Source organism: Sus scrofa, chromosome 7, assembly GCF_054392235.1.
Source record: "Sus scrofa isolate SSC_HxYL_T2T_F1_AM1 chromosome 7, Sscrofa_HxYL_maternal_Yorkshire_Landrace_v2.0, whole genome shotgun sequence".
Lineage (NCBI taxonomy): Eukaryota > Metazoa > Chordata > Mammalia > Artiodactyla > Suidae > Sus > Sus scrofa.
The window spans coordinates 89,965,783-89,984,192 of record NC_139389.1 but is presented as its reverse complement, the minus strand read 5'-3'; the positions used below and the strand labels follow the sequence as shown (position 1 = coordinate 89,984,192).

The 18,410-nt window shown below is 36.9% G+C and overlaps 2 protein-coding genes across 6 annotated transcripts in view; both read left to right on the top strand.

Moving 5' to 3' along the window:
* The window catches only part of LOC110261611 (uncharacterized), a 310,291-nt gene that overhangs the window by 47,868 nt on the left and 244,013 nt on the right, over positions 1 to 18,410 (top strand). The window lies entirely within an intron of this gene.
* On the top strand, positions 3,791 to 4,738 carry LOC100156766 (olfactory receptor 4F3/4F16/4F29). Its single transcript, XM_001927926.3, has one exon. It carries the CDS (start codon positions 3,800 to 3,802, stop codon positions 4,736 to 4,738), a length of 939 nt encoding a protein of 312 aa, XP_001927961.3. The 5' UTR covers positions 3,791 to 3,799.

The following is an 18,410-nucleotide window of genomic DNA, read 5'->3' as shown; positions in this document are numbered from 1 at the left end:
AATAGAAACACCTGCCTTCCTCTAATGCAACCCAGTGTCAGAGTCAGAAGCAGCCCCAAGTCAGTGAATTAAAGGTGAGAGAGAGAGTGTGATGTTTTCTTTAACTTACCTGGGTTCTCAGAAATAGAGGCTATGATATTTCATGCTCTCTGAAACTTGATCTACTTTTTCTCTTTTAATGCTTTTTTGTTGGTCAGTGTGCATATCTTATGTAATTTCTCCTCTACTCAATCTTTTTGATGTTGTTTTTTATCTTATTTCATTTATTTATTTTTTTGGCCATGCCCACAGTATATGGAAGTATATGGGCCAGGGGTCAAACCTGTGCCACAGCCGCAACCCAAGGTGCTGCAGTGACAATGCTGGATCCTTAATCTGCTGCGCAACAAGAGAACTCCGTCTTTCCAATATTTTGAAACTTCATGCTTTCTCCTTTCTCTCTGTTTTATTTTTCCTGTGCATCTCAGATTATTCCATAGACTTTTCAGGAAAATAAGTTGAATGCTGGCTGCAGATTTAAAAATGATATGCTAGCTACTCAGTGAGAAATATGTTGTAAAACCTAAAGTGCCTTCTCCCTGGGAGATTGTTAGTCATGGGTACTCTTAAGTTTTTAAATGAGGACTTTTCCCTTATGTATGTTAAAAATATTCAAAAAGATGATGAGAAAATCAAGAATAAATAAAGATCCTTGATCTGTAGGCATGGTGTTAATATAGGCTGGGGTTAATAATCCAACCTCTCAACCAAGAACTATCCTCTGACTGTCTCTACGTATCTGGAAATATAATATGGGCTGTATATACATGAATGATGATAGTTAATACTAAAAGGAACTTTCATGTTATATAATTCAATATAATATACTACTGTGTGTAGTATCCTTCTTTCTTCCTATTTAGTTTTCACTAATTCTTAAAGAGCCAGATCAATACCTATGCCCTTGGGGCGGACTTCCTCACCTGCTGTTTCTGATACTATTCATCTTCTATCTTTGAATGTCTGTAACACATTTCCCTCCCTAAACTTACCAAGCATTTATCCTCCTATTCTCTTGACATGTATTGTATCCTGCTTTAGATTATATTTGTTATGTGTGCAATTTATGGGTTTTTTTTCAACTCTTGTCTAGTCTCTTTGATTTATAGGAGTTAGCAAAAGAATCATTATGAAGGAAAATTGTCAATAAAAGCTAAAAGAATTAATTGAGATTTTAATTAACCCTTGAGGATAATCAAATTTAGAAAGACCAGAAGAATGGATTTCATCATCTTAAGTTTTTTACAGTTGCAGTTACCAGTTTCATAGCCAGCAAAATATGAAGACTCAATACACAAATAATAATAGCAGTGGATAACAGCTTTCTTAAACATAATTAGCTATTAAATTAGTCAAATAACCTTTAATAAAGCACTTGTTTTATGTAATATTTATTTATTATTAGGCTAATATATAATTTAGTGTTATTAATGGACACTATATGAACATTTCTGGTTAGTTTTTATTTTCAATAGGAAAAATCACTGTTTCATGTATATTTTTCTTTTTACTTGACTATTTTCTCTAGGATTTGTCTTTTTTTTTTTTTTTAACAAGGGGTATGACTTTTAATCTTAACTTCCCCATGGTGACAACAGATCTTATCTTTTTAAATTTCATCATGTATTTAATAAGGACAATTCAAATTTACATAGATCTGGGGTTTTAAAAAAAAAGATTAGAGAATTTTTAGGTATCTAATATTTTCAGCTTTGGAAGAAAAAAGAAAAAGAGTGTTTTGCCCCAAGTGTGCTTTTCCTCTAGTTACATTATTTCTTTTCCAGTGGGATCTGTGTTTCTGGAATAAGAATCAAGAGACCTAGGTTCTGGTCCCAAGTCTTCCAGTTGTATGAGCTTGGATGGGGTGTCCTGTTTTTCACGTGAATGATGATCAACTTGGACAAAATGGTCTTATATAATTCCATGAAAATTTTTCATCTAATCACATGAACACCTACGATTAGGTGCTTTTCCTCACCAAGGCCTTGGACATTTTCAACAGCTAATGAGTTTTCTGGTTCCTCCGTTGCCTTCCTGTGCATGTTTATCCCATCAGTCCTCTCTCATGCTGGTTCTCCCTGCCCTAATGAGCAGCATAGATGACTGTTTCTTGGCCTCTCCTCCAGGCCCCAGGTTCCTGGTAGTAGAAAGTGTACACCTTGAGACTGAGGACTACTGGCTTAGGATGTGACGCTGTAATCACCTTATGTAGATGAGAATAGAGAGAGATTCATGCCAGTGGTGATGCCCCAGAATTGGGGTCAGAACATTGCAATGGCTTCTTAGTTTTGTACTGTGGGATGAATGAGGGCATCAGCCAGTTGAGAAGGTCTGGAGTTGTATCTCAAAAAATGAAGGACATCTGTATACCTATTCTACTGCATTTCATCAACCCCTAAAGTAATTAATCTCTATTAAAGCTTTCAGGGACTACTTCTACTGTAAGGAATGATTGAAGTGGGTATCCGGACACAGAGAAACACAACCCCATAGTCTTCTCACTTTCCACTTCACATATAAACACAATATGTATTAAAGGACTAAATCTGCAGTGTCACATTTTGCATATTATGATTTTAGATGAAGGAATCTCATCTGCCCTCCTAAAATGTGACTTATTAATGTTTGATATTCCTCTTATTTTATAATTAAGTCAAACGTTTAAATTACAAATTGCCTTGAAGATAAAGTATCTGAATGTCTTTCAAAGTCAAAGTAAGAAGGATAACATCAACTATCAAAACAGGTTATCATGCAGGCAGTACTGAGTATTTTAAAGGCTGGGGGGAACATCAGTGAACATAAAAGGGAGGCTGAGACACTGATGAACTAAAACTCAGTATCTCAGCTATTCCAAATACTAACCTCAAAACTCATGTGTATGGACAGAAAAAAAATGTTTTCAGAGACATTTCACATCATCAGTGGCTATTTTAGGCCTTAGCAGAAATTGGAGAAATCTCCCAAATACACATATTAGGCCTAGAGAAGGCCTTTCAAGACTGAGTGATGTAGATTCCATATGAAAGCCTTACTCAATGTTGAGTCCAGTTTGGGGATTTGTAGTTATAAAACATTAAGTGGAAACTAGAGGCACCCAGATTAGCTGTGAACATGATAAAAATATGATGGAAAATAGTGGTTGTTCTATTTCTCATGAGAGTCCACATACTTCCCCCTATTCTACTATCCTTATAGGAGCTCCAGTTTTACATAATCCAGTTTCTTTTTTCAGCATCAATCTATAGCCTATCCTAATTCAGTATCAATTCATGTTGCATCCAGGTGACGATCCATCTTTCGATCATGTTTTCCTCTCATCACTACCTTCTTTCAGTGGATTGTGAGAGCAAACTGGAGAGGAGAAGTGGGTTATGAGAACATGCATAAAAGGAAGATGTAATATTTTGGAAATGAGGGATAGTCAATATCAGAAGTGATTTAAACAACCGATGAGTGTCATGTACACTCATGTATCTTTTGTCCTTGCCTCTTCTGTTAATTTGAGAGCAGAAAACTGTAGTGAGAGTACTGGGGATAGGTTTGAAGTATGCTGCAGCTCACACGTTGTGATGATATTAAGTTGATTTTTGTTTTTTTGTTTGCATATTTGAGGAACTGAATAATTATATATTTTTCATTCATAATGAGAACATTGAGACATCAGTAATTCTATGACACATTATCATCCCCATAATCACAATTTCATCCTCATTTTCACAATTTAATAATTTCAGTGGCAGCCCTATTGGCTGGATCAATGGATGGATGGAATCACTCAGTTGTGTCTGAGTTTGTGTTTCTGGGACTCACTGATTCATGGGAGATCCAGCTTCTCCTCCTGGTGTTCTCCTCTGTGCTCTATTTGGCAAGCATGACTGGAAACATCCTCATTGTGTTTTCTGTGACCACTGATCCTCACTTACATTCCCCCATGTACTTCCTACTGGCCGGTCTCTCCTTCACTGACTTGGGTGCCTGCTCTGTCACCTCACCCAAGATGATCTACGACCTTTTCAGAAAGTGTAAAGTCATCTCCTTTGGAGGCTGCATTGCTCAGATCTTCTTCATCCATGTTGTTGGGGGTGTGGAGATGGTGCTGCTCATCGCCATGGCCTTTGACAGATATGTTGCCATATGTAAGCCTCTCCACTACCAGACCATCATGAGCCCACGAATGTGCCTTTTGTTTCTGGCTGCTGCCTGGGCCCTTGGTGTCAGCCACTCACTGTTCCAGTTAGCATTTGTTGTTAATTTACCCTTCTGTGGCCCTAATGTATTGGACAGCTTTTACTGTGACCTTCCTCGGCTCGTCAGACTGGCCTGTATGGATACTTACAGACTGCAGTTCATGGTCACTGTCAATAGTGGGTTTATCTGTGTCGGTTCCTTCTTCACACTCCTCATCTCCTACATCTTCATCCTGTTTACGGTTTGGAAACATTCCTCAGGTGGTTCATCCAAGGCTCTCTCCACTTTGTCAGCTCACGTCACTGTGGTACTTTTGTTCTTTGGTCCAACCCTGTTTGTCTATACCTGGCCACACCCAAATTCACAAATGGACAAGTTTCTTGCTCTCTCTGATACAGTTCTCACTCCTTTTTTGAATCCAGTTATCTATACATTCAGGAATAAAGAGATGAAAGCAGCAATGAAGAGAGTATGCAAACAGCTAGTGATGTATAGGAAGATTTCATAAATGTTATGTTAAAGCCTTCTCTCTAACTATAGTGTAGATTTATGTTTCTATCTTTCATATTTAAGGTCAAGAATTTTGAAGCATTTAATTTTTTGTATTTTCATACTTGTAACAATTCTAAACTGATACATATATTTATTCCTGTGAAGAGTGAGCCATGAAACATTATAATGGTGTGTCTACATAAGTCCCACTTAATTACTTTTAGCATTGTTTTAAATTTTGGGTGAACAAGACTTGACTTTTTTTAATGTACAGTTGTTTATTGCTAATAAATAGAAACATATTATACTTTTGTTTATTGACATTGTGTCCTGCAAACTTGGATGCTTCTACTATCCAAAACATTACTTCTACTAATTTTTTTATAGATTAAATAGGGTTTTCTTCATAGATTATCATTTGTTCCTGCTGTGGTGCAATGGGATCATCAGCATCTTGGCAACTCTGGGATGCAGGTTTGATTCCTAGTCTGGCACAGTGGTTTAAGGATCTGGCATTGCCACATCTGTGACAAGTTGCAACTATGCCTCGGATCTGATCCCTGCCTGGGAACTCCATATGCGGTGGTACAGCTGAAAAGAGGAAAAAAAAAAAAAATCAATGTATATGCATATAACATCAGAACACTTAAATATATAAAGCATATATAGACAGATCTAAAGCAGAAAATAGCAGTACAGGATTTCAGTATCTTATCTCAACGTTGGCTGGATCATTCAGACATAAATCAATAAGAAAATAGTGGATTTGAACAACATCATAGACCAAATGGATTGAACAGACATTTACAGAAAAATTTCATCCAAGTATAGCACAATAAACATTTTTCTCAAGTAAACCCTGGAAATTATCCAGGTCAGATCATATGCTAAATTTCAAAGTAAAAAACCTAATAATTTGAAATCAATTTAAGCATCTTTTCTGACCACTATAGTATGAAACTAGAAATCTATAGCAGAAGGAAATTTTCCATTAATATGTAGAAATTAAAAAACACACTCATGAACAACAAGTTGGCCAAAGAAAAGAACCATAATGAAATAACAATTAATCGAAAGGAACATTAAATCATAAATGGAGACAAATGAAAAAGGAAGAAAGAAACATGACAAAATTAGCGGAAGGCAGGAAATAACTGAGATTACAGTAGAAAGAAATGACCATTCAGCAGAAAAAGAGTAGAAAAAAATTTTTAACAACTGAACTTATTTTTGGCTTTTTAGGGCCATATCTGTGCCATATAGAGGTTCCCAGACCAGGGTTTGAATTAGAGCTACATGTGCTGGCCTGTGCCATAGCAACACGGGATCTGAACCATGTCTGCAACCTACACCACAGCTCACGGCAATGCCAGATCCTTAACCTACTGAAGGAGTCCAGGGATCGAACCTGCACCCTGATGGATACTAATCAGGTTCATTATCGCTGAGCCACAGGGGAACTCCTGAACTGATTTTTTGAAAAGATTAACAAAATTGGCAAAGTATTAACTGGACTTAGCAAGAAGAAAAGACTAAAGTAAATAAAATTATAAACGAAAGAGTAGTTATTACAAATGATACCACAGAAATACAAAGGATCTTCATTATTACTATAAAAAATTATATGCTAACATATTGGATGAACTACAAGACATGGAAAAATTCATAGATACATATGACCTACCAAGAATAAATCGTAACTATCAAGAAAATCTGAACAGACAAATAATAACAGAAGAGATTAAATCAGCAATCACAAATTTTCAAAACTGGAAAAGCCTAGGACCAGATGACTCTACCAGTCAATTCTGTTAAATATTTAAAGAATTAATATCAATCCTCGAAATTTTCCAAAAGGCTGAAGAGGAGTAAACACTCCCAAACTTATATTATGAGGGCAGCATTATCCTGGTACCACAGCTAAACTTTGACACTATAAGAAAAGAAAATCCCAGGCCAATATCCCCAATAAACATGGATGTAAAATTTTTCAAAAAAATTGTGTGAGTGAAATTTGCTACGAGCATGAATAGAACTGAGGTGTTCTCACTACACATATAAAAAGTTAGTTATGGGAGAATATATTAATAGCTTGAACATGGTAATCATTTCACAATGTATATGGATATCAAAACATCATGTTTTACAACTTAATTATGTGGTTTTTAAAATTTCAATTATACCTCAACAATACTGAAAACTGGGAAATATGACGAATCATGAAATAGGGAAAGTTAAAAAAAAATCATTTAACGTCATTAATCATTAGGGAATTGTAAAATAAAACAAGAGTGAGTGAGATACCCACTACCCACCTATTACAATGCCTAAAATCCAAAACCAAATGCTTGAGAGGATGTGAAGCAACAGAAGCTCTCATTTTTTTCCTGCCCAGTGTATATAATAGTATACCACTTTGGAAAAGAGCTGGACATTTTCTCACCAAACTAAATATACTTTTAACATACCATTCTGCAATTATGCTCCTTGGTATTTTCCCAAATGGGTTGAAACTTATATCCATACAAAAACATGCACATGAGTGTTTATGGAAACTTTATTCATCATGGCCCAAACTTGAAGCTACCAAGATGTCCTTCATTGGGTAGGTGCATTAATAAACTGGAGCATATCCACACAATGGAGTATTATTAAAGCTAAAAAAGAAATGAGCTATCAAGCCATAAAAAGATATGGAAGAACCTGAAAGGCATATTAGTAAGTGAAATAAGCCAATCTGAAAACACTGTATACTATGCAATTCCAACTACATTACATTTTAGAAAAGGTAACACTATGGAGATAAAATAACAGTAGTTTGGGGGAAAGAGAGAGGGTTTAATAGGTGATGTACAGGAAATTTTTAAGACAGTGAAACTATTCTGTATAATATGTGTTGATACATGACATTATACATATGTCCAAACTTATAGAATATACAACACCAAGAGTAAGCCCTAATGTAGACTATGCACTTTGCTGATAATAGTGTGTCAGTATTCTTCAATGATTGTAAAAAAAGCATAGCACAAGACATTGGTGGTGGAGCTGTGTCCCTGCATTTGTGCATGGATGTGTGTGTGTTGAGGGATTATATGCATATGCATATTCTGCCAACTTTTGATGTGAACCTAAAACTGTTGTAAAAAATTAAGTCTATTAATTTAAAAACACAAATAAAAAACTTAGTTGGTAAATAGTGCTCAAGTTCATGGTAGGTAGTATTGCTAGAAGTCTGAACAGGTACAGAGGTAGTTCAAGCAGGCTTATAGTATTTTCTGGACCATATAAACCAAGTGCTACAGTTTTCAAGCAGGCTCAAGTAGTTGTAGAGCTTTCTCTTGTTCTAGACTTTATTCCAAACTGGAAATATTTTGCATTACTTGGTTCTTAAATTGGAAAGCCATGCATATATTACCTCTAACATATTAAGTAACACAGAGAATCATGCCTCTTTCTTAGGGTTAGATGCAATGGAATAAGATATCACTGCTTGTCTACATTGTACAAGGGTGTCTTAACCTGAACTATGTCTAGTCACTTATGATGGAGCATGATAACTGGAGAAAAAAAAAATGTGTACATGTATGTGTAACTGGGTCACCATGCTATACAGTAGGAAAAAATTGGGGAAATAACAATAAAAATAAAATTTCCACTGACAGCTCTCTGAATATTTTTGAGATTTATTTTCCACTCTATGACATATATGTATGTCTTACCAAGGTATCTAGATTGGTTACTACTTTCTGCTTAGGAAGTCCAACTGACATATTAACAATATGATCAATTATCATGATGTTTTTTGGAATAGAGGAATGAAATTCCATGTAGATTAGATTATAACATAAGACTTGGAACACTGGTTTTCCCTGAAATAGGATGGTGAAGGTGTATTAGGCTATAGCTATTGAAAGAAAATTGCTTATGATGATCCTTGCTAATAAGCATAGAGAAAAAAATGCCAGATAATGGCTGTACACTAGGAATCATGACAATTAATTGTTTCTGGAACAGAAGCTGCAGTTAAGTCACCACTTGATTAATTGCTCTTTTCCAAGATCCATTTATCTTCTTTATAGGCAAAAAGATGATTTGAATAAGGATATGGAAGGAATCACCAGCTCTGTATCAAATCCATGATTGTATCACTAATCTTGGAATGTGTTCCAAGAATTTGGTGATGTTTCTAGTTTACTCTTTTGGTATGTAGAGATAGTTTTAGTGGCTTATATTAGGCCACTGATACATTAGTAATTCATATGCTTGTATCAGAGGACCAACACAAAGATTCTTCCATAAAGTATGTTTGAACTCTGAATTCTAGAATTCCTGAAATAACCACATAGTGGGTTGAGAATCACTGGTCTGTCCCTGAGACAGCTCCAAGCAAAATTCCATCCACCATTTGATCTCCATCAGACTTTCTGTCAGAAAGTGGGCCACAGAAGTATTTCAAATCTCCAGAATTAGTGTAAGTCCAGAGCTAGGGTCTGGTAATTCTCAAAGGGTCTGGTTATTTCTCCTTACATAGTGTTTAATCATTTTGATGAATGATCATAGCTTTAAGGAAAGCTATGAGAAATATTTATAGTATACTTTTTTTTTTTTTCCTATACTAAGCTTCTTCTTCAAGGAGACCCAGTCTCCTTTTTATCCCTGTGGGCTTTGTATTTATAACTGACACCATTTTGGAAATTTGGTGAGATGCCATGAATCTCTACTGTTCTCATTTAAGTCACATTTGTGTTCACCAGACACAGAAATTTTCTACTCATACAAATCAAGTCAGATTTTAATTGTTTACTTATCTGTTTAAGCTCTAGAGATACCGTGGTTTATTATCCAGTGCCAAAGATGTCATTAGGTCATACTGTTGTAATTGCTGCTTCACTTCTGTTGCTTATTATAGAACCCCTATTCATTTTATGTCTGGTAATGATAAATGCTGGCACTTGACCACTGCCACTGCAGTATCTCATCATCCCCAATGAATTTTTCCAAAGAAGACACACAGATGGCCAACAGATTCATACAAATGTGCTCAACATTAGTAATTAGGAAAAAGCAAATCAAAACTAAAGTGAGCTATTGCCTTACATCTATTAGAATAGTTATCATTAAAAGGATAAGAAGAAGGAAGAGGAGCAGGATGGTGGAAGAGTAAGAAATCGCACACTTCTCCCACAAACACATCAAAAAAACACATCTACCTGTAAAACTACTTGCACAGAACATCAACTGAATGCTGCAGAAGAACTTAAACCTCCAAAAAGGCCAGAAACTCTTGAGATAACTGAGTAGAACAAAAGAAAAAAAAAGAGAAAAGGAATCAGGACAGGACTAGCATTCCCAAGAGGGAGCTGTGAAGGAGAAAAAGGAACCCACATCCTGGGAAGCCACCTAAATGATGAAAGATTGGCTGAGTTGGAGGGACCTCAAAGTTGCTGAGAAAAGTGCAGCAGCTGGACTAAGAACAGCAAAGCAGAGTGAGAGCTGCACCGACCATCTGACCCTCCAGCCAGGGCACCACAGCCTGAGATACTCAGGCGGGGGCTGGGCACTGAGACTCAGGCTCTGGAGGTCAGTCCTGGGGAGAGAACTGGAGATGGCATGAGGGGCTAAGGAGCAGTGTGCCACGGGTTAAGGAGGGAATGTCATGGCAGAGGGAACCTGGGAGAAAGTCTGGACCTGTAGGAGAGGCAAGGTTACATTGTTGGTGAGGAGAGAGGAGGAGGCACGGGCCGCCATAGGAAACTCTCTGCTCCAGAGCATGTGCATGCCTGCAGGCTCAGAGGGCAGGGCAGCTCTGGCTCTGTGGAGGCTATGGGCTTTGAGAAGTCTCTTGGTCATTAGGGGAGATTAGGCTCTTCTTGTGCAGGCTACTGGTGGCCAGGCACCTATTGTGTGGGTTAAGGGCATCAGGGGGCCAAGTACAATGTGGTGCCTCTTGCACAATCTATAGGTGGCAGGGACAACTGCAGTGGTGGTCTCAGAGGCCAGAGGAAGGCCTGACCTGCCACCAACTGGGGGCCTGTGGGCTCCACCAGTGACCCCAGTCACTTCAGGGGTTGGTAAAAAAGAAAAAGAGATTGCACTGCAACCGAGCACCATATGCTATTGCTCTCACTCCCCTAGGAACACAGCCACCCTGCAGCTGCCACTGCCAAACTCTCTGGGCAACACCCAGACACTTGATCACTGTTCCTTCCCAAGATCCTACAACTAGGAACAACTGGTGCAGTACCTCCTGTATGGGCAAGTGGGACAGGGTGCTTCTTGCATGGTCTGCAGGTGGCAGGGGCAAACCGCCTCAGTTATCCCTGGTTCCAGAGGTGGGCGTGGCCCATTGCCATCACTGATACCTGAACAAAAACCACTTGCAGCCCCATTCATCTAAAGGGCACCACAGAGGAGGGCATTGTGACTGAACACCACGTGCTGGTGCTCTTGCATCCTCGGGAACACACCTGCCTGCTGCTGCCACTGCTAAACATTCTGGGTAGTACCTACATGCCTGATCTATGTCACTTCCCAGGATCCTACAACTAGGAGCACCATGCACAGCACCTCATATGTGGGGTAAGTAAGACTGGTTGATTCATGCATAGTCTACAGGTGGTGGGGAGAAACCACCACAGTTATCACTGACTCTAGAGATGGTCATGCTCTGCTCCCAGTAGGGGTCCCTGAACAGGCACCACTGTGTCTCCAATCACCTCAGAGTAGGGCATTGCAATCAAACACAAGCTGTTGTTGCTCTCATTCCCCTGGGAACTCATGCACTCTGCTGTTGCTACTGCCAAATGCTCTGGTCACCTTGAAGATCTGCCTAGAGCTTATTACCACTTCCCAGGGCCCTGCAACTAGGAGTAGCCTGTGCCACCTTCCTGCAGGTCCTTGCTGCTATTGAGACTGCAATGAACAGGCACTGACTGCTGGCCCTACCCATTGCCACCTTCTGCCTGAAAACACACTGGGCATTCTGGGAACAACAGCCTGCTCACACCAAAGAAAGAGACAGAAAATATTCAAACTCCCACACCAAAAATAAATAGTAACCCCCCAAAAAATACAAAGGGGTATTCTTGCATAGAAGTAACCTTACAAGACCACAATTTGGCTTCCCTAAACTCACAGAAAAAGAAAAACACAAGCAAGATGAAGAAGCACAGAAACCATTCCCAGTCAAAGAAACAGGAGAATTCACCTAAAGCAGTCAACAATGAAACAGACTTCCTCAGTCTGACAGACTTTGAATTCAAAAGGGAGGTATTGAAAATACTGAAGGAATTAAGAAAGGATATTAACAGTAATGCAGATTCCCTCAGAAAGGAACTAGAAAATATAAGGAGGAGCCAAGACAAACTAGAAAATTCATTTGCAGAGATACAAACTGAGCTTAAGGCAATAAAGATCAAAATGAATAATACAGAGGAACAAATTAGTGACATGGAAGATAAAATAATGGAAACCACCCAATCAGGACAGCAGATAGAAAACCAAATGAGAAAACATGAAGGCAATATAAGAGACCTATGGGATAATATAAAGCAGGCCAATCTATGCATAATGGGAATTCCAGAAGGAGAAGAAAAATAAAAGGGGATTGAAAATATATTTGAAGAAATTGTGGCTGAAAACTTTCCAAATCTAAAGCATACTGATATCAAGATACAGGAAGCACAGAAGGCCCTAAACAAGTTGAACCCAAACAGGCCCACACCAAGACATATTATAATAAAAATGGCAAAAGTTATTAGATAAAGAGAGCATTCTAAAGGCAGCAAGAGAAAAGCAAAGTGTCAATTATAAGGGAACCCCATAAAGCTATCAGATGATTTCAATACAGAAACACTACAGGCCAGAAGGGAGTGGAAAGATATATTTAAAGTGCTGAAAGGAAAAAATCTGCAACCTAGAATACCCTATTCAGTAAGAATATCATTTAAAATAGAAGGGGAAATACAGAATTTCTTCAACAAACAAAAGCTAAAAGAGTACAGCAATACTAAACCCATTCTAAAAGTAATACTGAAAGGGCTTCTCTAAATTAAAAAAAAACAAGAAAAAAAGAGAGAAATAGAAAAGAGAAAAGAAGAATTAGGATGGAGGAAACCATAATTGGAAAGCAATCACTTAAATAAGCCAGAATACAGATGTAAACATGAAGATGTTTAACAAAAAAGACATCAGAATCATATGATGTGAGGAAGGAAAGTAAGAAAACATAGATTCCTTTTTTTATTTTAATGATGTCTCTGAGCCTATATGACTATCAGGCAAAAGCAAGCAGGTATAGGACGGGCTTAACGTGCTTAAAAAACAGGGCAACAACAAATCAAAACCGAACATTACATTCACAAAAACTGAAAAGTACTCAAGCATAAAATACAAGGGAAACCATCCAACCCAAAAAAGAAAGGAAGAAAAGAGAAACATAGAATCAACTGGAAAACAAGGTTTAAAAGGGCAACAAATACATTCCTATCAATAATCACCTTAAATGTCAATGGACTAAATGCTCCAATCAAAAGACACAGAGTGGCAGATTGGATAAAAAAGCAAAAACCTTCAATCTGCTGCCTTCAAGAAACTCACCTTAGAGCATAGAACATATATAGATTGAAAGTGAGGGAATGGGAAAAGATATTTCATGCCAATGGACAAGACAGGAAAGCAGAAGTTGCAATATTCATATCAGACAAAATAGATTTTAAAATGAAGGCCATTAAGAAGGACAAAGAAGGACACGATTTAATGGTGAAAGGATCCATTCAAGAAGAGAATATTATAATTGTCAATATATATGCCCCTAATTAGGAGTACCCAGATACCTACAATAAATACTAACAGACATAAAAGGAGAAATCAATGGGAATACAATCATAGTAGGAGACCTCACTCACATCAATGGACAGATCCTCTAGACATAAAATCAATAAGCCAACAGATCCTAAAGGACACAATATAAAAGTTAGACTTAATTGACATTTTCAGGACATTACATCCAAAAAAAAAATCCGAATATACATTCTTTCAAGTGCACATGGAACAATCTCAAGAATTGATCACATACTAGGGCAGAAAGCTAACCTCAAAATTTTAAGAACATAGAAATTATTTCAAGTATCTTCTCTGACCACAATGGCATGAAACTAGAAATCAACCACAGAAAAAGAAAACTACATGGAGACTAAACAACATGCTATTCAAAAACCAATGGGTCAATGAGGAAATCAAGAAGGAAATTAAAAAATACCTCAAGACAAATGATAATGAAGACACAACCACTCAAACTCTAAGGGATGCTGCAAAAGCAGTGCTTAGAGGGAAATTCATAGAAATATAGCCCTTCCTCAAAAAAGAAGAAAGATCTAAAATTGACAACATAAATCATCACCTAAATTAATTAGAAAAAAAGAACAAACAAAACCTAAAGTCAGCAGAAGGAAGGAATTCATAAAAATCAAAGAAGAAATCAATTAAATAGAGATTAAAAAATAGAAGAAATCAATAAAACCAACACCTGGTTCTTTGAAAAAGTAAACAAAATTGACACACCTCTGGCTAGACTCACCAATAAGAAGAGAGAAAAAACCCAAATAAACAAAATAAGAAATGAAAAGGGAGAAGTCACAACTGAAACTACAGAAATACAAAAAACCATGAGAGAATACTATGAACAATTGCATGCCAACAAATTTGACAACCTAGAAGAAAGGAACAACTTTCTAGAGATTTATAGCCTGCCAAAACTGAATCAAGAAGAAATAGATCAACTGAACAGACTAATCCCTAGAAATTAAATTGAATATGTCATAAAAACACTCCCTACAAATAAGAATCCAGGACCAGATGGCTTCACAGGCGAATTCTAACAAACATACAAAGAAGAACTTATACCCATCCTCCTTGAACATTTCCAAAAGGTCGAAGAAGAAGGAACACTCCCAAAAACATTCCATGATGGCACCACCACCCTAATTCCAAAGCCAGACAAAGATACCACCAAAAAGAAAACTTCTGGCCAATATCCTTGATGAATATTGATGTAAAAATTCTCAACAACATTTTAGCCATCCAAATCCAACAACATATCAAAAAGATCATACACCATGACCAGGTGGGATTCATCCCAGGTGCACAAGGACGGTTCAACATATGCAAATCAATCAACGTCATACACCACATTAACAAAAGAAAAGTCAAACACCACAGGACCATCTCAATAGATGCAGAAAAAGCATTTGACAAAGTCCAACATCCCTTCATGATCAAAACTCTTACCAAAGTGGGTAAAGAGGGAACATACCTTAACATAATCAAAGCCACTTATGACAAACCCACAGCAGATATTGCACTCAATGGAGAAAAGCAGAAACCTTCCCCCTAGAATCTGGAATAAGAAAAGGATGCCTACTCTCACCACTGTTATTCAACATAGTACTGGACGTCCTAGCCACAGCAATCAGACAAACAAAAGAAATAAAAGGCATCCAGATAGCAAGAGAAGAGGTAAAACTGTCACTGTATGCAGATGACATGATGCTGAGCACAGGAAACCCTAAGGACTCAACCCCAAAACTACTTGAACTGATCAACAAATTCAGCAAAGTAGCAGGATATAAGATTAACATTCAGAAATCACTTGCATTTCTGTACACTAACCATGAAATATTAGAAAAGGAGTACAGAAATACAATACCTTTTAAAATTGCACCCCAAAAAAATCAAACACCTGGGAATACACCTGCCCAAGGAGGTAAAGGCCTTATATGCTGAGAACTATACAACATTAATCAAGGAAATTAAAGAAGAAGTAAAGAAATGGAAAGATATTCCATGCTCCTGTGTTGGAAAGATTAATATTGTAAAAATGGCCATACTACCCAAAGCGATCTACAGATTCAATGCAATCCCTATCAAACTACCCATGACAGTTTTCACAGAACTAGAACAAACCATCCAGAAATTTATATGGAACCACAGGACTACCATATGACACAGTAATTCCTCTCTTGGGCATACATCTGGACAAAACTTTGCTTGAGAAAGGCCCCTGTACCCGCATGTTCATTGCAGCTCTATTCACAATAGTCAAGACACGGAAACAATCCAATGTCCATTGACAGATGATTGGATTAGAATTATATATATATATATATATATACACACACAATGGAATACTACTCAGCCATAAAAAGAACGAAATAATGCCATTTGCAGCAACATGAATGGAACTAGAGACTCTCACCCTGAGTGAAGTAAGTCAGAAAGAGAAAGACAAATAGCATATGACATCACATATCTGGAATCTAATATACAGCACAAAGTAAACTTTCCACAGAAAGGAAAATCATGGACTTGGAGAATAGACATGTGGTTGCCAAGGGAGAGGGGAAGGGAATGGGATGGATTGGGAGCTGGGGGTTGATAGATGCAAACTGTTGCCTTTGGAATGGATTAGCAATGGGATCTTGCAGTGTAGCACTGGGAACTCTGCCTAGCCACTTATGATAGAGCCTGATAATGTGAGAAAATAGAATGTGTACATGCATGTGTATCTGAGTCACCATGCTGTACAGTAGAAAAAAGTTGTACTGGGGACATAACTATTAACAAATACTTTAAAAAATAAAAAAATGGCAAGAGATAATGAGTGTTTAGAGAACGTAGAGGAAAAGGAAACATTTGTGCTTTGTTGGTGAGAATGTCAACTGATGAAGCCACTTTGGAAAGCATTATGGAGGTTTCTCAAAAAATTAAAAATAGAACTCTCTTGTGATCTGGCAATTCTATTCCTGGGTCTATATTAAAAAATGAAACTTCGAAACAGTTCAAAAATATATATGCACCTCTGTATTCTTGTAGCATTATTTACAATAGCTGAGACATGGAAACCTGACTATCTGTGATGGATAAATGCTAAGAAAATATCACCCACAAACACACATGAATATTATTTAGCCAAAGAAAGTAAATCTTGCTATTCGAGATATCAATTTTGCTAAGTGAACTACGTCAGATAGACAAATATAAATATTGTATAATCTCATTTATTTGTAGAATCTAAAAACAAACTCTCCAATCAAAATTCAAAGCAACCACAAAAAACTCTAAACCCAGAACAAACTTATAGATACAGAAAACAAATTGGTGTTTCCCCAAAGTAGGAGGCAGGCCAAATACGGCAAAGTCATCAAAAGTACGAACTTCTAGTTGTAGAATAAATAATTCCTGGGTATATTAAACAGCGTGGTAACTATAGTTAATAATACTCTATGTTTGAAAGTTGTTAAGATGATAAGTCTCAAAAATTCTCATCAAAAGAAAAATAATTGTAACTATATGCATGATGAATGTTAACCAGGTAATGTGGTGATCTTTTTTCAACACATACAAATATGTAATCATCATGTTGTATAGTTGCAACTAATATATGTCAATTATATCTTTAAAAGGAATGTGTTCTCTAAGTTTGTTTGCTGTTATCTGGAATTCTGTCTGATCAGATTAGATTTAAAAGTATTGATGATCCTGCTGTAAGCAATAGAGGAGATACTGATGGTCCTTAGCATACTTTGGCAAAACAATTATATCAGTTATCACCTGTAGACACTTGTAATCAAGTGTACATAGAGCACAAAGCTTTGGATGATCAAGTAATTGCAGTCACAGAATATTTTAGTAAAAGTAAGGAGTATAATGAGTTAATAGGTGACCTGGATATATTGGGAAAAGAAAATTATGATTTTTAAGGCTTTAAATTCCCATCTCAAGACCAAGTGAAGGACTTGTTCTAAAATAAACTTATGTTTTGTAATTACAGGGTCATATCATCATGTAAGGAATATATTTTAATATGTGGGTTGCTGAAGTATAAGGCAAATTAAATTCACAACCTCATGCTGTCTCTTAAATTTGTAGGACTGACAGGGAAGGGGTAAAACCTTGAAAATTAAGATGGGGAATATTGGTAGATTCCAATAAAACTAGGAAAACCGTTCCTAATTTCTCCACATCTTTATTTACTATTAGAAGTGATTTTATTTCCTTAACCTGAAGGAATATGTCTCTGCTTATCTGAAGAAGTTGTAATTACCTCTCCTGAGTTGGTTACCATACAGGGGGCTGCCAATAATCCTCAGTACCTGACACAACTTATTTTGCTTCTAGTCCTAAAACTAGGCTTATCCTCCAGAAAGCGCCAGTGAACAACAGGGCAAAGTGAGATTCTTAGAAAGATGCAATATATACCAAAAAGTTACAATATTTTACATATTTATATCTGTAGAAATACATATCATATGCATGGGAATGGATCCTGAATGGATCAGGATGAAAAAAGTATAATTTTGATCAGGTTAATTTAATGATATTATTATGTTATGTAATGATTCTGTATTCAGATGTTACCTCAGAGTCACTGTAGCAGTATATTTGGTTGACTACAAACTTAGATGCAAAGTTAGCAGACATAAATGAGGTTTATTGTCAGAACCTCCTTTGTCTACTTCAGAAGAAGGTATTCAGAGGCTTAGGGAGATTGCAGTGCTTTGTTGATTCAGTTTTCCTTCTGGGTAATTTTTGTTCAATTATTATTTGCTTTCCTTCTTATTCAAGGGATATCTTTTGGTTTCATGATCAAAAAAAAAAAAAAAATCTTAGGTGAAGGAAAAGGAAAT

Bases quoted from the DNA above. Each gene is read 5' to 3' on its own strand.
- LOC100156766 (XM_001927926.3), top strand. From the start codon at position 3,800: ATGGATGGATGGAATCACTCAGTTGTGTCTGAGTTTGTGTTTCTGGGA.